General features: G+C 44.9%; 1 protein-coding gene across 2 annotated transcripts in view; it reads right to left on the bottom strand.

Annotated features, from left to right (window-relative positions):
* The window catches only part of AOAH (acyloxyacyl hydrolase), a 166,102-nt gene that overhangs the window by 92,995 nt on the left and 50,905 nt on the right, over window positions 1-22,202 (bottom strand). For both annotated transcript variants that reach the window (XM_046021072.1, XM_046021071.1), the window contains exons 6-10: window positions 13,905-13,964; window positions 8,369-8,439; window positions 2,840-2,900; window positions 1,702-1,772; window positions 824-872 (exon numbers count right to left, since the gene is read on the bottom strand). In XM_046021072.1, the coding sequence (XP_045877028.1) occupies window positions 824-872; window positions 1,702-1,772; window positions 2,840-2,900; window positions 8,369-8,439; window positions 13,905-13,964 (312 nt within the window). The remainder of the gene's footprint in view (window positions 1-823; window positions 873-1,701; window positions 1,773-2,839; window positions 2,901-8,368; window positions 8,440-13,904; window positions 13,965-22,202) is intronic.

Below are 22,202 nucleotides of genomic sequence, written 5' to 3'. Positions count from 1 at the left end.
GGATGCTTCCAGAGCAGTGATTCTCAGCGGGGCTGGCTTCCCCCCACCTCTGCCCCGAGGGACATTTGGCAAAGTCTAGTGACAACAGGGGGAGGGGGAGCGCCTGGCATCTAGTGGGTGGAGGCCAGGGATGCCGCTGCACATCCTACAATTTCCATGGGACTTGGATTTCCAAGACGCCAGGATTTTGTTGGGATTTCTTCTATTGTTCTAATTAACTATTTGCTCTCGTATTTGTAATTTGGTGTTCTTTTTGTTCAGGAGGATCCTCAGTCATGTATTAGCTCAAGACCCCACAAAATGGGGGTCTGCTGCCATTGTTGTCCTCAGAGAAGCATTTGGTTGGCTTCTTCCTTTCTTCCCTCTCTCTTCCTAAAAGCTTCAAATCTGCTATTCATGGAGAGCTGGAACACCAGCATTAAATGCCTCGAAAGGTGGATAGTGGGTAACTATGGGGTAATTTCCACCCTGACTGACTAGCTTTGTGGAATAGAAAGAAAATGGCTGCCTTGAAGAGTGGCAGTAAGAGCTTTTCTCCAACAGCTATTTGGGTCGCTGTAAAACTCTGCTAACAGAATTCGTCATTTAATTTCACCTGACTCAAGGTAGAAAAAAGGGGTTGGATGTGGGTGACTTCAAGGGGCTGTGACTGACAGACCCTCAACTCTCATTACATCCCTGCCATCCATCATGTGAGATCCGACTCTACACCCCTCTTCCAGTTTGCAGAGAAGGGTTGCTTTCATCTGTCATCTTCTTCCATAGAACTGACTAAAGCAAATGGGCTTTTAAGGTGGGACTAGGTTTGAATTTGGTTGCTTACCCAAATGCCATTACAGTTTGAATCCTCATGTATGTCCCAGTTGTCTGGCCTAAGAAGAAAACAGCAACATTGGCCTTCAGCATATACTTCTTGCCCCGTGAATGTCAGCTGAATGAATGAGTGAACGAGTGCTTTATGAAGGTCAGGGATGGACAACAGGCTTGTCAAGGAGGCGTGCCACGCAGGACTGTCAGTGGCACACAGAAACCTCCACTTGGCCTCTGCCAGCATCTCGGTTTGGGATATTTTCTGAGCACCGTGAACCAACTCCAGCGGCCTCTATTCCTGGACTGTGTTGTGGGACGGTGCTGATGGCAGAGTGAATGAGTCGGCAGCCCACGTTATTTAGATAGGTGAGGCATCACATGACGCTCTAGACTCCCAAACATCTGGTAAACGGAACACTGTGGCCCCATAGTCAAGAGGAAGATCACGTATCCACTTTCTGAAGTTCGAGATGTGGCCGGCTGAACATCAGCCCGGGACCGAAAGGCGACACGTGGTCCACTCACGGGAGCTCCAGCCTCACTCCTCAGTCCCACATGTGGACCTCGAGCAGGAGGCTGGACACAGACCCCCCTGTACCCTGAGGACTCGCATGTTCCTCCTACTAGACCAGAAGCTCCACAAAGGGAGGCCCTACCTCATTTCGTTAACCGCCTGACACGAGGCGGAGTGCTGGGCAACGAGCAGGTGCTCCAGGAGGGTTTCCTGACAAATGGTGGATGAATGCTATTCTTTCTTCACTGAGCTTTACTTTGCTGGGGACACGGAGGTCCCTTCTCTAAGTACAAATTCCCTAGGCTGGGGCTGGAATGACGCCTCCTGCCTCCTTTTTAGAAGGTAATTTCCCGAGTCAGTGACCAGTGGAGATGTACCTTCTGCCCGGGTATGCCATCCTGTTGCTGTCATTGCAGTCTCTCCCTCGCCAGTGGTAGCCCCTCAGCGTCTGGAATTGAAGAGCACACACAGGAGGGGTTCATTTCCGCCCCTTGTTATCCACGAGGAAGGGCAGTCAAAGCTGTCCCAGGGGTACCAACATGTGCAATTCTTAATTCCAGTACAATCTAGGAACACTAGAGGTTACTAAGAAAATTAAGATTAATATGCTGAGACATGCTGTGTGAGGGAAATGTAACAGAGTCCCAGCGCCAATGCCAGTTGGTAGCGTGTGTGCACGTGAGAGTGTGTGTGTGTGTGTGTGTGTGTGCTGTTGGGTGTGTGCCTGTCTGTGGGTGCACGACAGTGTATGCACACGGGCACATGTGCTTGCACAGGTGTGGTTATGTGCACGCCTGCTGTACGTACATGTGCACGTGTTCATCTGTGTATGTGTGTGTGTGTGTATACACTTCCATGGACAGCAGGACATCCAATTCTCTGAACTTCATTAGTTATCAATCTTCTTAGCCTCCAAAACAGTTGGTTTATTTGGTCAAATGAGTAATCGTTGTACTGGGTAATTTAAAAATCTCTAGCCAAGTTGGTTAACTTTGTGGATTTATTATATGATTGACCTGTCTTGTTCCTTGATTTGAAAGACTTAAGAGTCACAATAATATCAAACAACATCTTCATTTCCCCCATTCCCAGGTAGACTATCTGAGATTCCACCAACTTAGCGGAGTTACACATGCCTCCTGCTTGTTCACATTTGCAGAGAACATCCTGACATCCATACTGCTCTAAATCAAACACGTGGATACACATAAACACAACACACACACACTCTAAAAATGGGTTTAAGAATTTCCAAAATAATTCTCAGCACCTTTCAAGATAAATGAAACACCCAGCTGGGAATGCATCAAGAAAAAACAGTCCCGGCCTAAAGACCCACTCTGAGGGTTTGTGTGCTATTAAGATGCCAAAAAGTCCATAAAAATCAGGGGATGGTATATTATCAAATTTTTAACACATTCCAATGGAATTCAGTCTTGTCTTATTAAAGGTAGGATATTTGTAGAAAGCGATACAGTATTTAATGAACACCTGGTTACTCTTAACAATACTTACTGGGAAAACGCTGTGTTTGTCTGAATCTACATCTTTGAATGGCACAGAATTTTGTATCGTTCTAGAAAAAAAGAAAACAAAACAGCTGGTGAGCTAAGAAAAAAAGAAACTGTTTATGGAAACAAACAGGGACATTTCAGACTCGGCTGTGTTGAGTGTATGTGATAGAAGTCCATTCTAAAAATAAAATGAAGTGTCTCCATGGTATGGAAGAGTGCCAGCCCCACTTTGCCAATCTCTGCTCTCCACCTAATTAGAACTATTTTCTCTCTGATATTAATGTGGCCCATATGGGGAAGTGAAAGAATTACATCAACATTTTAGAGAAGACAGGATATTGATGTTGAGATGCCCAGAGAGGAAGGAACTGCATTTTTGGTCCAATGAGCTCAGGACTATAGATTGAATTTGTGCCATTTTACACATTCTGTGATGGAAGTTTTTTCTTAAAATCTACTCTTTTAAACCACTAACTCAAAGAATCTTGAGACATTGAGCTGGCATCGTTCACTCCCATTCATGAGCCTGGAAAACCAAAGACTCAGATGATTGATGACCAAGGAAATTCATGCTAAAGCCACAGACCCCTCAACCGAGGGAGGCTCTCCCTCTGTGTCCTCACTGCCAAACTTCTCCCAGCTCCTGCATGGCACGCACTGCTTTCCCTCTAGGAAAATTTCTTATGGGGTAGAAGGCTAGTGCCATCATATGGCAGGGTGAGGCTATTGGCAGAGCCTAGAATATAGAGAGTAACATGAGCCTTTACAGAATTTATTAAATGGTCCTTTGAATCAAGAGCATTCCAGCAGTTGTCAGAGCCTCACGGCAAATGGATTCAGCAAGAGCCAGCATGGAGCTTAACTGGTGTCTTGGAGTCTGTCTTACTAACTCGGGGATGGTGGACACACACACACACACACACACACACACACACACACAGATGGTGCAGACCCAAACAGTTATATTTTGTTAGCCTGGGAAAGATGCTAGGTGAAAGGTCCCGCTTAGTACTCCGAAGTTCTCCCCCACCCTTGCCATCCTGAGGATGGGAGTTTGAAGGAACAATGAGCTGTCTCTAGAACTGTGAGGTCATTAAATTAAAGAGCAAATGAAGCAGATGAATTAATGAACAGATGAAGCAAATTAATAAGCAGAAAGGCTCAAAGTAACTAACATAAACCATACATTCTAGACATAGTACGGAAGACTGCTCATCCAAAGTAGCATGAACTGCAATTTCCATAAACTCCACAATCCCTTATTCATAATCTCCAATCCAAAGAGTTCTGAAAACTGAGGTGTTTTGTTTTTTTTTTTAACTTTGCAGAAAATTCATTTGGTGGTAAAACTGGATCTGAACTGTACAAGGCAATTCATTAGCTTTATCCTACTTAGTGTGAATATTTATACGTTTCACTACTGGAATATAAATGTGTTTGATCAGAAGGTACTGAGAATGTTAGGTAACCTAGGGTCACCATATACTGATTTTCTTAAAATCTGGGAAATTCTGAATTCCAGATCACAGCTGGCTCCAAGGTTGTAGATAAGACACTGTTGTAGTTTACTAACATAACTTCTTAAAAACTGTATCTAGGGGTGCCTAGGTGGCTCAGTGGGTTAAGCCTCTGCCTTCGGCTCAGGTCATGATCTCAGGGTCCTGGGATTGAGCCCCACATCGGGCTCTCTGCTTGGCGGGGAGCCTGCTTCCCCTCGCTTTCTCTGCCTGCCTCTCTGCCTACTTGTGATTTTTGTCTGTCAAATAAATAAATAAAATCTTTAAAAAACAAAAAACTGTATCTAAATCTGATACTCATGTACCCTTATAGATGCCTGGTTGTAGGCTGAAACATACATTCATTCATTCCATAGATATTTTTAGAATCCCTGCTGTGTGCCAGACACCACGTTAGATATTAGGGATGAGTACAAGATATATTTCCAATGCTAGAGGAGCTTCATGGGGGCAAACAACTCATCAGTAGGCAACTACAATGCTATGGAAAAAATGTTAAAAAGGGTTGGGAACCAAGAGCAAAAACACTTCTAATGTGATACAGGGAAGAAGGTAATCTTAAGTTTAAATTTAAAGGACAACAAAGCATTTTCAAGGCATGTAATTGGGTGAAGAATGTTCTAGTAGGAACAAAGAGTCATGGGAAGTCTCTTAACATAGCTCTGGGTTCTGAAATTAGACTCTCAGGGTTTGAATCCCAGGTCTCCTATCTACTTGCTATGTAACCTTAGGCAGATTATTTAATCTTTTGTGCTTCTGTTTCCTCATTTGTAAAACAGGGGCCAATATTAGTACCTGCTTTCTAGGGCTGTTGTCAAGAGTGAGTGAGTTGCTCCATGGGAAGCATAAAGACCTGTGCCAAGTATGTGGAAAACACTCACAAAACATTGGCTTTTTATTATTTTGTGCAATGGTTACACTTATTCCAAGGATGATTTCTAGGGCTGGGCAAACAGGAGGCAGGGATCTGCTCCTATGGCATTGTAGTTTCTGGAGCCATCCCAAATCCAGCCCATGTACCCTCTTCAGATTTTCAGATTTCGAGGCACACGGTGTTCTACCCAGTTACCTTGTGGGCTGGGACCTTCTCAGGGATGAATATAAAATCTATTTCCAAGAGAGCCACTGCTCTATGACTGCCAGTTGTCGAGCTAGCGGGCTTGATCCAGTGAGCAATTGTAATGCAGGTGAATGTTATTCATTACGTAATAGAATAGCTATTCAAGTTCAAACTCCCTAAAATTATTTCATGAAACTGGGACACTACAACAAAAGAAAACTAGGGAGAATAAAGTTTCCATGTGTAGCTGTCTCACATTCGAGTCCCAGGCAGCACTCCAGGGCTGGGAATGGGTCTGTTCAATATGCATGCGATGTGTCAGATGCATCTCTGTAAGATGAAACGAGAGCCGAGAAAACCAGGAAAGAACACACCTGGGTTCACCTTGTGGCAGAGACAGGGACCTATGTGGTTGGGAGGAGTGGGCCATAGGGAAGAAGGAACCAGTAAAAAAAGAAAAGAAAAGGATGATGAACAAAGGTAATTAACATGGGCTAGGGTAGTCTGTACGCCTTTATGTGAAATGATCCATATGCAGGTTTGTGCATAGGGAAATTAAATAACAAGAAAAGATTATTAAGAGGGATCCTCTTGACTTACCACTGTTACAATAAAAAGTAGACAGTGCATAGGCACTGTGAATTCTGACCAGCACAAAACAAAACAAAAAAGAACAAAAAAACTTGACTGCCCCATGGTAGTAGCTTGGTATCCTACACATTGTTGTTCTAGTAAAATAGTGCCTTTTCTTTATTTACCCCTTGTTTCTTCAGTGAGTCCCTACTAATTGGAAGTAAAGTATCTAAGTACAAGAATAAAACGTTTACTAAGAGAGGGTGTCCCCGCCCTCTAAGAGCTGTGGTGGTATGGGAGCCTGCTGCGGAGAGGCCTAGAAGAATGGGGTGTATGAGCAGGCACTGGTGAGCTTGGGGTATGGAGGGCTAGCCAAATGCTGGGGAGCAGGGAGCTAGGAAACTGCCCACAGTGGGACACCGTCACTGTATTTTGAAGGCATTAGACCAAACAGGATGAGGCAGAGGAGGCACAGAACAGGAAAGGCAATATTCCTGGAAGGGATTTTACTGAAGGATTATGTAATAAAAGACAAGTAGGTCTTATCTCTACCATCTGCTGATTGTGCGTCAGGGTCAGATAACCAACACGGTAGAACCTACGTGCTCATCCAAAAGTGAGGTGAAAAGTGAAGGGACAGACAACTGCGTGGCTCTGAGTCTGGCCTTTGCAACCAGGCTGCTGGGTTCCAATGTCAGATTTATTGATTCCTAGCATCACAGCCTTGGGCAAAGGACTTTACCTCTTTAGAAAGGGGACAATGATGCCATCTGCCTTGTAGGGCTGCACTGACAAGAGTTCCTAGTGCATAGACCTTATCAGACAACCTTTAGTCATTGTTATTATTACTAAACCACAGGTTGCTTTGAAGAATAAATGAGGCTGCATTTAAATGTGCTTTGTAAATCATAAAGCACTGAATCAATTGTAATCTGGTGCAAGTTATATTAGAAGCACAATTATTTTTTAGAAAGAAGGAAAAAAACACACTGCTTTTGCTTTTTCATAAAAGAAAAATTTCCCTTTTAAATAGCGCCAGGAAAATCCCTAGTCACAGATGCTCTTGAATTCAATTTTTCGAAGTTGGTTCAATTGAAGAGTTGTCACTTTGGGTTCTGCTGGCCTATGTTTGACGTAGAAAATGCAATGACGCTTCAGGAAGGAAGGGACAGGGTGTCTCAATTTAGTAAGAGCTAGGCATGATGAAATGACTGGGGGCCTAGGGAGCTGCCTGCGTCTCAGCCTTCCAGCATCTTCTTTCCTGTCTATTTCTCCTCTGCTCCCCGTGTCATGGTAGTCTCTGCATCCAGCCCTCGTCATGAAAAGTGGGGCTGATCCTGTTTCCGGGTCCCAGGTCAGCACTTTGCACAGCTGGCCTATGGGAACTCATGTGGGCAGATGAGATGAACTAGGAAAAGTTTTTAAACTCTTGGATCGCTTTGAATGTAGGTCAGAAGATAGTCTCCTCCTCTCCTGAGAAGGTTTCACAGCAGACAGGAGATGTTTAGTGGATTGAAACTCATGAAACTCATGAGATAAAGGACAGAGGAATGTAGAAAAAGAGGAATGTAGAAAAATTCGTATGGGTTGAATTGTGTTCACAAGAAGCCATGTTGAAGTTCTAACCCCCAGGCCCTATGAATGTGACCTTTTTTGGAAACAGGGTCTTTGCTGCTGTTACAAAGTCAAGGAAAGTGGCCAAGCGCAAGGTAGAGCCTGTGCTATTTTGCCTCTTGGTCCAATGTCCCTCTCGGCACACCATTGCATCTTTTCATGCTGTGGACAGTGATTATGATGACACCCAGCATAACCCGACTCAGGTGAGAGCTGGGGTATGGGATTTAAATAGAGACAGGAGGTCCTAGGAATTGGGACCGTGTATCTGCATTGGCAACACTGTATATACATTTCTGAGCCAGAGCGTTTAGGTAATGGGTTGGGTTCTGTGAAATAAATTAGTCCCTTTCCAGCCTTGTGAGTGCCTTGGACTAAAGATGCTCAGAGTTCCTTTCATGATGAGGCGCCAACCTTGACCTTGTCTGTGTCTTACACAGCAAGAAGGGGCTGTCCCCATGTGTGGCAAGGATGTGCACCAAGCTGCCCAGAAGTTTCACCAGCAGGCTGCCTGCCAGCCCAGGGGATAAGTCAGATTTTTGGTTCAAAGATACTGTTATGCAGTGGATTTCCAAGATGATTTGTGCAGACCTCATTTGTCTTTTAGTTTCTGTACAAGTCATGGTATGAGACACGACCAACGCACACTTTCACCTTCAGGAAGGTGACTTTTGCATCTGACAATTATTTTAGTCATTGGAAAACAGGGACAACTAACAGTGCCATCTCATGCCAATACTCAGGGAGGTAGGAATAGTATACGTACGATTTAATCCTTTGACAGATCTTGGCCAAAAATGGGAGGGAACAAATATCAGAACTACTTCTGGAATGTTTCTGGAGAGGAAAACAAAAATAACAAAAAGAGTTGCTTAGTTCACGGAATAGCCCTGCAACTTATAAAGCTCCTTCTTCTCCTGCTGGCTCCATAGTCTGGATTTCGGGAGCCTCTTTCCTTTAGAACCTGGGCCATCTTGTTTAACTGAACTGACCTCTTGTTTCTGTCTCCACACTCCATCCTCACTCTGTCTCCATGCCTTTGATCTTGCTGGGGTCTCAGCCTTCAGCTCCCCCTTCCTCCTGCCACCTGCGACCCCCACCTTCACCTATGCTCCACTTCTTCTCCAAAAGGTCTGGCCCACCATGATCTGTTCCACTTGCGCAACAACATTCCTCTCCCTCCTTGTACCCAAGGACTTTGAGAAAAGGTTTGAAAAAAGAACATGTTCCAATAGAATAATCCCAGCCTATTATGAGAGAAAGACAAGACTAATTGGAGAGACATGCCAGGGCTTGGGAAGAAGGAAGGAGGAAGTCCCCCTTCCTAGGGGGTGCCGTGGGGGCAGGTGAGGTGGATGGATAAAGCTCCTGAAGCGTCACGAGCAAGGGATTTCAGAAAGCAGTTTCTGTAAGACTCTAGCTGTGTGACCGATGGAAAGCCCTGGCTTTTGACTAAGAGATACATTTACAATGATCGTGGTTTCCATGATATTTTCCTCAGATGAAAGAAAAAGATAACAGGGTTGAAAAAGTTAGAAACTAGCATTTATCGGTGAGTGGGGAGAGACGGGTGATTTTCACCAGCCAGAAGAGTCCTTCGGATGGCCATGAGTTGGGTCAGTAGCATTGGTGATACATTGACCCTGACAGAGGAGAACAAAGCAAACTCATTTTCATGCTATGAATCAAAGTTGAGCAAAACTTTGTGATGTTTGCTCAACTTTCTAGAATGAGAGGAGCAATCCTTATTGGTGCCCCATCCACGTGCAAGATACAGAGACAGAAGAGGCTGTCCTTGTCCTCATCAAGCTTACTGCTTAGGGGAGTGTAGGGGTGAGCATCTCAGCTCTTGGCATGCTTTGGGATGTCCGCAGTGGTCCTGGCATTGACACAGCTGCCTAGAAACCCAGGGGAGGAAGCGGGAGATGAGCGAGAAGTCCGTAGGAAGGATGCTGGCAGGAAGGGACAGATATTTTAGGCTTTGTGACCCCAAGTGTGGTCCAGACTTGCTACAGGTACAATTTGTGCACCCTCCCTGATCTACTGACTTGGAAAGCTTGGGATGGGTCCCGGGAATCAGTGTTTTCTGAGTCTTTAGGTCATTCTGATGGTTGCTAAAGTTTGAGAACCACTGATGAAAATGTGATCACAAACCCAGAAAATGTGCCTGGAAACTTCCAGAAATGCAGAGTTTTGGGCCCTACAGCAGACCTGTTGAATCAGTCTGTGTTTTATCAAGGTTCCAGGTTATTGAGGTGATTGCTGAAGTGGGGGAAGCCTGGGGCTTTGCAGAGGGAGCGCCCTGTGAGGGACGGTGGAAGTGTGAGTTGTGGCATCTCAGGGGACCACCGAATGTCTTGCCCTGGCTGGGGGATATCGAAGCACAAGGACGTGGTGAACCCCAGAGGCAAGGAGGCGCTGTGACCAGTCTGGGATGCCGCACTGTGTGCTCTCCCCCATGGAGTGATTACTGAAGGTGTTAGCCGGGGGATCCCATTTGTATTTCAGGAAGGTATCCTGGGGGTGAGAGGGTGACCCGGAGGAGGTGAGCTGGGGCAGAGACACCTGATCCTGGGGTTGCTAATCTCAGCAGGAGTGCTATTTTGGGCTGAATAAGTCTTTGTTGTGGGGCTGTGCGGTGCCTGGTGGGATGTTTAGCAGTGTATCTGGCACCTAGCCATTCAGACGCAAGCAGCCCCAAAATGTCACTAGACATTGCCAAATGTCCTCAGGGGAGAGGAGGGGAGGATCAAGTTGCTACTGACTGGGAACCACTGCTGTGAGGCGGGAGGAGGGAGATGGTCAGGCAAAGGAGGGGTGTTCAGAAGGTTGAGTCCAGAGACCTGGTAACTGAGAGAGACGAGCACTGCGGACACATCGTAAAGCAAACACCAGCATGAAATTATATGGCAACAAGGGTGGCAGTTTGGAAATACAGACACATTCTGAGACTCAGAGCTCAAAGTCGGGTTGCATTTGAATGTCTGAGCTCTGTCTTTGAATATTTACTTGAACCTAAAGGCCTCGGTCTAATTAACCTAACGACAAGGTAGATTTTAACACTGATGTAACCAATACATCAGAAAAATTTACATGGACAGCCTTATCATTACTGCACAAGACGTACAAAAGAATTAAATGTTATATCTGCACAGCTGTTCACTGTCAGAATTCAACTGAAGGCTGCCGCTGTCTCTGACATTCATTGTGCAGAAATGGGGTATAAGGTGTGTATAACAGATGATGAAGATTGCCCAGGGACCACCTTCCCCCCACCCTGAACTCCTCCTGTCCAGACAGAGGTTTTAATTACACGGTCTTTTCATCACATGGCATGGGAAGGACTAACCTCTCATCCTTTCCTTGCAAAGAGAAATGAGACAGACACAGAGTAATGTTGCAGAGCTCCTCCCTTGCATTTTGCCAGCCCTTTCCTTTCAATTTGAACTTTGCTAGACAGAGGCAAAATGAGGGCTGTTATTGATTCAGCAATGGTTTTAAAATATTGCACCTGGCGGCATGTAATCCCATTTAAATGAAAGTCTCAGTCTGGGCTGTCCCTGGGCACAGGAGCCATGCAGCATCTTCATTTAGCAATCTATTTGAACCAGTTTCTGCTTGTATCCTGAGCTTTCCCATGCACCAGGATGTTAAATGAAAACAGAACAATACACAGGGGTTGAATAAAGAAAAAAAAAATGTGGTGACTGGGGTAAACAGAAGGTCAAAGGGGAGAGAACAACTACTCTTCTATACACAGCCAAAATGAAGTTGGATTTCTGCATGGTGAAGTGCTTTTCAACCCCTGCTACATATTATTTTACCTGGTTTTAATTGCACTGGGGAAGATGATTCTATTAAGTAGGTAGGTTTTTGATGAGGGATGTCAAGTACAGTTGTACAGGTCATGCACTGCATAATTTTAACCTACATGGCCTGTGATGTGAAGTGAATGGTGCTTCTTGAAAGTTAGTGCTGAGGAGGTTGAGAGTTATTGGCATAGTGGAGAAGGTAGGAACTTGGAAGTAGCTAGATCTGGATTTAAATGATGGGTTTCTCCCTTACTAGCTATGAGGAATGAGTGTATTACTTAACATACCTGATCCTTAGTTCTCTCATCTATAAAACAGGGTTGATAACAAAAATATACTATTTTCTATGAGTTTTTGTGAGAATTCAACAAAATGATTCCACAACTCAGGTACTCTAAAACTTAGATGCTCAGTTTTCTGCTAGATCTATGAGGAGCCTCTCAGGGCCTCACTGAGAGACAGATATTTTCTGGAACATTCCCTTCCACAATACTTCACTTCTCCCCAGTCTGATAGGCTGTGCTGAAATGATATGCAACCTACTGTATGTGTCTTTCTACATCCCGGCCAGGTCTGCTGTTAGACCAGCTATCACAACGTAACTAATTGCAGCTGTTATCATCTGAGCAGTAACTCAAGAGACACTTATTGGCATTTTCTGATTATTTTTTCCTTGATAGCTTTGATCGAGAGCGTACATAAATTGGAGGAGGTTTTTGAGGAGTTTTGTATTATTGCTTGGTAGTTTGTTTGTTTTTTTTGTTCTTTTGATTTTGGCTTCTCACTAGGAATTATTGGAATCTGGCCCTATGAATTATGCTTGCCATTCTGATGACAGAAATGAAAAATCATAAAATCCTAATTAGCTTCTGAGCTAATGCCAAGACAGTTTGTACTGGTGGAGTTAACAATGCTCCTAGAAGAAGTTTTTAGATGCATGTGGAGAAGAAGGAAAGAAGGATCATATTGTTCTCCAGTTCTGTTTAGCTCTGAAGGTGGTCAAGGGTTTCCCATGATGTTTCAATTCCCTTTCTATGGCTTCAGCTGATTAGCTAACTCACTACTGTTGGTCTTTAATTATTCACAGAATTAAATAATGGTTGGCAACATTGTGATTGATTAACTGATTGCATAGAAATGCCTGAATAATGCCATTCCCTGCATCCCAGACTTGTACATCAAAACCCGTATGCCCCCCAAGAGTGGGGATGTCAGAAAAAATATGGCAATGAACATACTTACACTAAAAATTTATTCATTGTTTATCTGAAATTCAAATTTAACTGGTCTCCTCTATTTTTATTTGCTAAGCCTGGCAAGCTGAGCCATGAGGGCTTTTCCTCCTCCTTATTTCTGTGCTGCCAAATCAAGATTACCTTAAATGTACTGCATCAGGAGGAATGACGAGCAGGGTGATGAGGGAGAGGGCAGGGTGATGAGGGAGAGACCGAGGACGAAGGACATGCCCTCTCATCTCTGAGGAATGCTTCCTTATTGCCGGGATCTTTAGCATGGAGGGAGACTTGGTTCTTTGAAGGTTTACTTTTCTGCTTCCTATCCATTTGGGGCTCATTTGCATCCAGGGCCTAAGTCAAATACTTGACTCCATGATAATCGATTTGAACTAAACATGGTATTGATTGAGTGCTAGAGAAGCTCCAGGCATGACAGCAACACTTGACACACATCCGTTCTCTTAGTCCTCACAACCGTGCTTTGACAAAGGAGCACTACCACTGTCTCTATCTTGCTGATAGGGAAACTGAGGCTCAGCTTGAAGTCACATATTTAGAAAGTGGAGGGTCAGGGGCGCCTGGGTGGCTCAGTGGGTTAAAGCCTCTGCCTTTGGCTCAGGTCATGATCCCAGGGTCTTGGGATGGAGGCCCACATTGGGCTCTCTGCTCAGCGGGGAGCCTGCTTCCCCCCCCACCCCCGCCTGCCTCTTCACCTACTTGTGATCTCTGTCAAATAAATAAATAAAATCTTAAAAAAAAAAAAAAGAAAGAAAGAAAGTGGAAGGTCAGAAGGATAGATCCTCCTCCAAAATGGTCTACTGGAGAGTACGCATACAGCAGTACACATACGGCAGTAGTTGAGCAGTCCTCGACTACGCATACCAGAGGACATTTGGCAAAATCAGGAGCCATTCTTGGTTGTCACGACTGGGGAAGGGAGATGTGGCTGCGGGCATCTAGTGGGTAGAGGACAGGGATGTTGCTATACACCCTACAGTGGGCAGGACAATGCCCGCAACCAGGGAATAACTAGCCCCTAATGTCAGTACTGCCCAGTTTGAGAAACACTGGTGTTGGGAGAGAGGGAGGAGAAAAAAAAGGGTGGGGGGGGGCTCAGTTTCTTACTTCACTGCAGCTAAGGTGTGTTGTGGGCATTTATCTGGAGTAGCCCATGGCCTTAGGGGTGTAAGAGCAGGGGGAGGGGAAGATGAAGGCACCCAGCAGAACGCTGGTATTCTTCTCATCCACTGCTTACCAGAGTGGGGGATTTCTTCACAATCTGTCTCGCCTTCTCTAATGTAAATTTCCATGGCTCCTATAAAAAAAAAGTTAGACAACATTACAGCTTGCGCCTCATCTCTTCTTTGTAGGTCTTCTCTGAAGTTAGGGATTTTAAAGTCTGTAAGTTTGCAGTAAAGAAATGATTCCATAAAACTGTGAAAAAAAATTCGCAAGAAGGCGATTTCATGCTAATAACTCTTTATTAAGGGATTTACTCTGTGCCAGATGCCAGGCTAAGTACTTTGCAAACAGGATCTTATTTAATTTTCACAACAGCTCTGAGAGATACGACCTTTTTATAGATGAGGAAATTGAGATGCAGAAAAGCTAAGAAACTGGGTGAAGATCGCAGAGCCAGGGTCTGGCAGAGACCCAGTCTGAATTTCTACCTTCTCACCTGCTCTGCTATGTGAAGGCCTCTAGATACCTCCTCCTTGTGTCTGAAAGCCCCGTGGCACGAGGCGGCCAAAAGCTCACCTGAGTGGTGACTGCTCCCACACAAGGTAATACCCCATCTCCCATGCACAGACTCTTCTGGTTCCACACCCCTGTTCTTTCAGCCATGTCTACAGCAACCAGGTGTATCTTCTTAGTTCACATTCCACGTGTAAAGACGTAGGTGATTACAACCAATGACTATTGCTACATAATCCCGTATTTGTATACTTGTGGGCAGTTTGGGAGAAAAGTAACCCTGGGGGAAGGGGATGGGAGAATTTGCTCCCAGCAATGCTTCCCAAACCTTTTGTCCTCCCCACCTGTCTGGACCTAGGCACATTCATCCTCGTGCTGCTCTTTGTAAGACCTAGGAGAGCCTGGGTGATGGTTTGCACACGGGGGGTTCAAACCCTAGGTCTGCTGAGTATTAGCTGTGTGCCCTTCAGCAAGTTAAACACTGAGGCCTTCAGTATCTACAGATTTACTTCCTTAACATGTAAGAAAGCCCTATTTTTGTCATCTGTAGTATGGGGGTGATGTCTACCTCATAGGGGTGCCAGGAGGATGACAGGACATCATACATGTAAAGCCCTAGGCCAAGGCCTACCCCCATAATCCCAAGCTCAGTAATTGATGGGTTGGTTGGAAAATTTCTGTTTCAGCTCCGGATTTCCCCTCAAGCACATCAGTAGGGAAGCTGGGATTATGGGAGAGTGCCATAGTTCTCACTCCAGGAAACTGAGAACATTGCCCTTGCATTTTAGTAGAAAGAACAGGGACTGGAATGGGATTCTGGAGCTGGCTGACAGCAGGAGAGGCCTCCTGGGACATGTGGTCACTGCTGCTAATGGACGTTCAGGACTTGTGTCCCTGCTTGACTCCTTTGTGTTTTCTTCACCCCTGGGGAGATGCCTCCCTCCACTATGGAGCACCGTGCTATTCCAAAGACCTCAGCCATGCAGAGCGAACATGGGTGGAGGAGTGACCGCTGGTGTGAGCTTGGGTTGGAGCCAACTTTCCAGCAGGTGCTTTAGGAAGGAGGAGAACAAAGGTAGCCACAAGAGCTAGCCTGCCCTCCACGGGCTGGCTCTGAAACCCTCTCCCAGGCTTCTGCCCAACGTCACACTCCTCCAGCTCAAATTCAAAGGAGGGCAAACCAAGCCTCTTGTGTCAGAGGCAGCAGGCCCACTGGCATCTAAGAATGCATGTTAGCAACTTGAGAAGAGAAGCTGCTCTCCAGGTCAGTCTGGTCACCAGGACGCCCCTGTACAGTGTATGTTTCACAAAATACTGAGCCACGAATGTGCCAGTTGATGAACACCCACGTCTCTGAGCCCCTGAGTGTCCCCATCATGGATCTGGCCATACAGCCTCTACCTAGGACCCCCAGACTTCCTTATGATCCATCCACAAAGAGGCCAATGTCATGGTATAGCCTCAGGGGCCCCTGTAGACTGAGCTCCAACACCACACCCAGTGTCCGGTCTGATTGGCCGACAACAGCCCCAAAACAATTCATTATAATCCTCCCTTTAAAAACCTAGATGCGTGAATGCAATTTTGGTTTCTTCTGGAAATTCTCACAAATCCTGGAAGCTCTCGGGTAAGTAAACCTCTTGGGTAGGGTCATTATAAGAAACTAGATCTGGGCGCAAATTTCTGTCACAGTGCCCTTTTTGGCTGCTCTCATTAGCCTAAAACTCATTCTCTGTAATACCATAACGTGATGTTGGTGTCTCTCCACCTTAATTACGTGTCCCCTGCTTCTCTGCTTGGAAATACCCCTTTCATTCTAAAGCCCAGCTCAAGCACCCAAAGGGCCTAAAACTGTCCGTGTTACACACTAGATGCTCAACTGATATGTAAATAAAAAGAGAGAAAACCTGTAGGATATTATGTTAATCAAGAAAAAGAGGCTCCCAGATATTACACACAGAGAAAAGAAATCCTGCAGAGAAATATGCCATAATAATTGCAGGTGACACCTTTTTCCTTTTTGGTTCTTTCTTGCATTTTCTAAATTTTCGATAATGAGCACAAATTCAGCAATGCATGCTTTTGAAAAAGAACTCAATATATATTGCCCTGTTCCTTCCTGAAGAAACAAAAACATGATCACAGCATAGGGACGCAGTGAGAACCCTGGAGATCTGGTGGGAAGAGACATTCCTGCCCTCCCAGGATTTCCGGGTAGCAGAGAAGACAGATGAGGAAGGAGCACAGCAAGCAGAAGCAAGAGGGGCAGAAAGAGGCCTCAGCAGGGTCCTTGTAGGACAGGCCACTTGGGTCCCCCTGAGGGGGCTAATTTGTGTTTCATCCAGCTCGGTTCTCTGAGGGGACCGATGTGTAGTGAGGGATAAAGACAAGCAAGCAAAACAAACAAACCAAAAGCCCAGTGACAAGGGCTGCACCAAATACCTGCAGACCCCCATAGTGCCATGTGTGATGATGCTTCTGTCGACCTCCCTGGAAGGCCGAGGGCAGGATTGTCAGGACCTGGCTTGACTAGAGCGTCACTTGCTCCCACAGTTCAAGTGCACAAATGTCAATATAAAAAAAGAGAATATAGATACCAGGCCTGATCTCTGTCCCCCAAAAGAAAATGGATGTAAGGATTCAAAGATACTTGGAGGGGCAATTGGGTGGCTCAGTCAGTTAAGCATCTGCCTTGGGCTCAGGTCATGATCTCCCAGTCCTGGGATTGAGCCCCGGGTGGGGCTCCTTGCTCAGCGGGGAGCCTGCTTCTCCCTCTCCTGCTGCCTCTCTGTGTGCTCATACTCTCTGTATCTGTCTCAAATAAATAAAATTGTTTTAAAAATTTAAAAGAAAGATACTTGGAAAAGCTATTTTTTTTTGCTTGTTGTGATGACAAGCAAAAGGGCAAATTGTTAGCCATGAGCAAATGAAGATAATTACTATCTCTCCTGGGTCACATTTCACTGTTGGCAATCTGGTGCTTACAGCGCCGCTTCCAAAGTATGGGGACCGCTCTTGCATCCTCCAAAAAATTAAGACTTCAGAATGGAGGGGGCAACTGTAATCAGGGGTTGCAGAGAACATTTGGGGCTAGATGGTAAGCTGGATATGAACCCTTTCTGGTCGGAAGCTATACTGAGGCTTATGACTCAGAGCAATCATCTGAGGCATAAGCAGATTCTCCATCAACAACGAGGGGCTTGGTTCTGGAGTGTTCATTTGATCCTGCAACTCACTATGGTCGACCCTTTCCAGTTTCTCATTACTTTCTGCCTCTAGTTAGAGTGGCTCCTATTCCAGGCTCAAATCCTCTTCAGGGTCTCTTTAACATTCTCACGAGCGGCTTGCCAAGGAGGGCCCCACACAGGCTTACAGAGAAATAAGCTCTCAGCGTGGGAGCTCAAGAGTCCCAAGAACCATGGATACGTAGAGTGCATTTTTTACTCAAGAATTTGGAAAATTCCAAGGACAATATGGCACCGTGTCCCAGCAGGCTACAAGATGGGGAGAGGTAGACCTTTCGCTTGATCATCAGAGCATATAGTAACACATAGCCATGGTTGTTCACGGAAGACATCTGCCTAGAATGATTTAAGTGCTCATGCAGACCAGAGCCAGCCCAAAGTCTTTGGACAAGAGGAGAGGTTCGGTGACTCCCAATCTTCCATGGAAGGTACTTAAATGTTGTACCTATCACCAGGTCACGGTCTCCATCAACATCTTCTATTTAAAGTGAGTTTGGACTCCAGAGCACTTGCGGGTTTAAATCCTAGCTTTGCCATTCACTAACTGTGGGACCTTGGGCAAGTTACTTAAGCACTCCCAGACTCACTGTCCTCCACTGCAAAATGGGGATAATACTCTGTGTGTGTGTGTGTGTGTGTGTGTGTGTGTGTGTGTGTGTGTGTGTAATGAACAAGAAAGCCCTTGGCACAGTGCCTTGCATGTGGTAAACACAACATTAGTGTAATAACAACTGATGGTTTTGAATCGTTACGTCACTAATGCATAGCTGGAAAAATTACTGTAATTACAGCATCAGCCTACAAAAATGGATGCTGTATTTCAATGATTTTCAAAACCACCCTGAGTGGAAAGCGGTGAGGTTATATAATGTAAGCAGGGCCACTCAGCAAACTGAGCGGATAGTACTCAAGTCTCTAGACTCCTACACCTTTTCCACCACGACCACACTGTTTCCCGAGAATAAAGTAAGCCTGAAATTTTAACCAAGTGAGAAAATATGACTCCCAAGGTTTCACCAGGGCTTAAGGGAATTCAAGGGGAATTCATGTGTGGGGGGGCGGTTTCATGCAAAGGCTCACAGGGTCAGGGGAGAGAGATGTGGCTCTGTAAGCCAACAACCCATGTACCTGTGTGTGGAAATGCAAGTATAAACATGGTAGCCAGCATAGGACTGATCATGAGAGAGAAAGAGAGTCATTCAGTCAGTCATTTTGTTGGGCTGTCATTCACTCTATTCATTCATCCACAAACGCTTACTGATTATGCTGTGTGGCAAATTATGTATTAGGGATGTAATAGTGAATGAGACATGATCCTTCTCATCAAGGGTTTTATAACCTGGGAGAGATGATTGGCAATAAAATGTAATTAGAATACAATGTAGCAGTGTTAAGTAATGAGTACCATTATTCCTATTTTACAGATGAGGTAGACTGAGTCTTAGAGTGGCTAAAATCCAAAGTCACAGAGCCAGTGAGGGACACAGTCCAGATTCAGTTCATACCCCTGGGCACAAAACCTGTGCTTTTAACCTTCCTCTGGGATTAGGTTAATAGGTGTGCTAGAAAAGAAAACTGTTGTTTTAAGTTGAAGAAGTTGGGGAAATCTGCAAACTAAATGCTCCTCTGAGAGAGCCCTAACACACATTAGCATATTCAAGGCTTTCAGCCACTTTGTGTTAAGAAGCACTAGTTAGGAAAGCATTTCCAAACATTCAAATCTTTCAGCTAAAGCGTAGTGTACTGTATTGTCTACAATGGGGAAACACATAAAGAACACAGTGTAGGGGGAATGCTCCAGAACTCTATATCATTTCTCCCGACATTTTAGGAGTATTGGTGAATTGGACAAGACACATTCATTAACTGGGCCTTCTCAGGTTTTGTGATGTTAAATAATTAAATCCTGGTACACTCAGGAGTGAAGGAAGTAAAGAGAAATAGTATTTTTAGGCACAAGTTTCTACGGTGAACAATTTTTAACAATTGCATTCTCTACTATCAATTATAGCAGCAGGTAGATTTAAAAATTACAGAAAGTGCCTTTTGTTCACTTCACACTCCTGACAACAGTGACAGGTACCCACAAAGGAGAAAGCCCCTTGGGAAGTGAAATGATGATTTTAGATGTGAGATTTTTATTGTCGAAGAGCAGGCACGTACACGGGAGGGTTTGAGGGTGGGGGGATTCACTGATCTACTTGGATCTTTTCTAGAAGTTTATTAGGACAGGTTTTTTTCCCCCACACCCCCATACTTAATGGTATAAGTTGATTCACAAACGGAGCAAGACTTGAGAGACGCTATCTCCAGGGACTTGACCACTGGAGGCAGTAAGCACAGGATATCTCTAATGTAAGGCAGATTAGAAGAGCCAAGAGAAAGGAGGAAAAGCCCTTTGAGGCGACTTCTATTAAGTAGAAAGACAGAGTCGGGAAGTGCCTCTACTTGTAAGATTTTATGAAATCCTGGCATGTCGGGCCTTTGGGCGGGATCTGCTCATCTATTATTGTATCTATATTCCACTGTATCCTACAGTGGTGATTTTCCAATACGTAGGATGAGGTCTACCAAAGCCCAGTTTGATTTCCATGTTCAAACAAGGCCCAGCTCTAAAGGGCATTTAGGACTCTTAGCTGTGTAGAAAAAATGAAGTCAGTTCATGCCATCTTCTTCTTCCAGAGACACGAAGGAAGGGAGGGAGGGAGGAAGTGGGGGGACAGAAATATGAAAGAAAAAAGCCATTATCTTCAAATGGATTCCCTTTTATCACTGAATAGCTCTTCTTCATAGGTATTTTACCATTAGCTACATTTTCTTCTTTCCTTCTCCTGGGCTACTTCTGCATTGTAGAGCTATTAGTATCATTAATATATTTAATCGTACTATCCTTATCCTTTGCCCCAGACAGCATCTTTTTAAAAAGCATTGTTTTAAACAGCACTACTCCCATTCTGCTCTTCTGACATTGTCATCCACCAAGTTTCCCACCGTCACTGCACACATCTAGGGTTCTTTGATGCTTCCAGGTCTGTACCAGGCATTGTATATGCTGTAGCACTTCACGTTATACTGACAGCAGAGGGGTGGGGGGGATTAACAGTTCTTAATCCTGCTTTAGAGATGAGAAGTCCAAGAGCCAGTGCTGGAATTCTCCAAGGCTTCACAACCAACATTCTTCAATTATATTCTGACTGTTTCTTCCCTAGAGTCTGTGCGTGCACAGAAGTTCTCTAGTGCTAGACTCTATGGGCTGTTCTTATTACAGGTTATTGTCCTACTTTTTAAACACATGATTTCTGGCAAATGAGTGGGTTAGTTAGATGGTAAGTGTGGTTTGGTCATTGGGTTGTTTAGACCAACTGTTTTGCAGCATAATGTTCTATTTTTGTCACTGTTGTTATGATCTATTATTCCATTTGCATTCAGGTTGCTATATCAGTCTTGTCCAACGTTTCACAATTAACCTGTGTTAGTTTCCAATTGTGGCTGTAACAGATTACCACAAACATAGTGGCTTCAAACAACACCAATTTGTTATGTCACAGTTCCGGAGGAGGTCGGAAGTCTAAAATGAGTCTTAGGGGGCGCCTGGGTGGTTCAGTGGATTAAGCCGCTGCCTTCAGCTCAGGTCATGATCTCAGGGTCCTGGGATCGAGCCCCGCATCGGGCTCTCTGCTCAGCGGGGAGCCTGCTTCCTCCTCTCTCTCTGCCTGCCTCTCTGCCTACTTGTGATCTCTCTCTCTCTGTCAAATAAATAAATAAAATCTTAAAAATAAAATAAAATAAAATAAAATGAGTCTTAGGAGGCTAAAACCAGGTGTCAGCTGGGCTAACAGTTGTAGTCCCAGGGGGAATCCATTTCTTGCCTCTTTAGTGTCTCATGGCTGTACCCACTCCTTGGTCCATCTCTGTTGCCATATCGTCTTCTCACATTCTGATCCTCTTGCCTCTCCCTTATAAGGACCCTTTGGATTACGTGGGGCTCATCCAGATGATCCAGGAGAGTCTCCCCATCTACAGATTCCCTGCAAAGTCCCTTTTCCATATAAGGTAACATTCACAGGTTCTGGAGATTAGATGTGGACCTCTTTGGGTCCACTGTTCATTCAACAAATATTTATTGAGGGATTAATAAGTGCAGTGAATTGTGCTGGGCTCTGGGGAGATCACATATAACAGCATGTGCCTGGGGGATACAACAGCTGGGTTATCTGTTGCCATGGAATTTATACCTTAACAGAAGGAGCAGATGTTAAATAATAATTGTATAATTATTTAGCTTATTGTGCAATTGTTAATTATAATTGTAATACGTTCTGGAAGGAAGGGGTCTGATGAAAGGCAAGGAAGTTTGGGCTCCAGGAAAAGCTTCTTTGAGGAAATGACTTCAGAACTGAGTTCTGATGTGGGTGACTATTTAGGTGAAGGCAAGGGCCAAGAGTGGATATTGGGAGACCATTGATTAAAACTTTAGGGAAGCCTGGCTGGCTCAGATGATTAAGCGTCTGCCTTAGGCTCAGGTAATGATTCCAGGGTCCTGGGATTGAGTCCCATATTAGGCTCCTTGCTCGGTGAGGAGCCAGCTTCTCCCTCTCCCACTACCCCCGCTT

The sequence above is a fragment of the Meles meles genome, chromosome 10, assembly GCF_922984935.1.
Source record: "Meles meles chromosome 10, mMelMel3.1 paternal haplotype, whole genome shotgun sequence".
In the NCBI taxonomy this organism is placed as follows: domain Eukaryota; kingdom Metazoa; phylum Chordata; class Mammalia; order Carnivora; family Mustelidae; genus Meles; species Meles meles.
The sequence above is the reverse complement of the archived record's forward strand: the minus strand, read 5'-3'. Positions and strand labels throughout refer to the sequence as shown.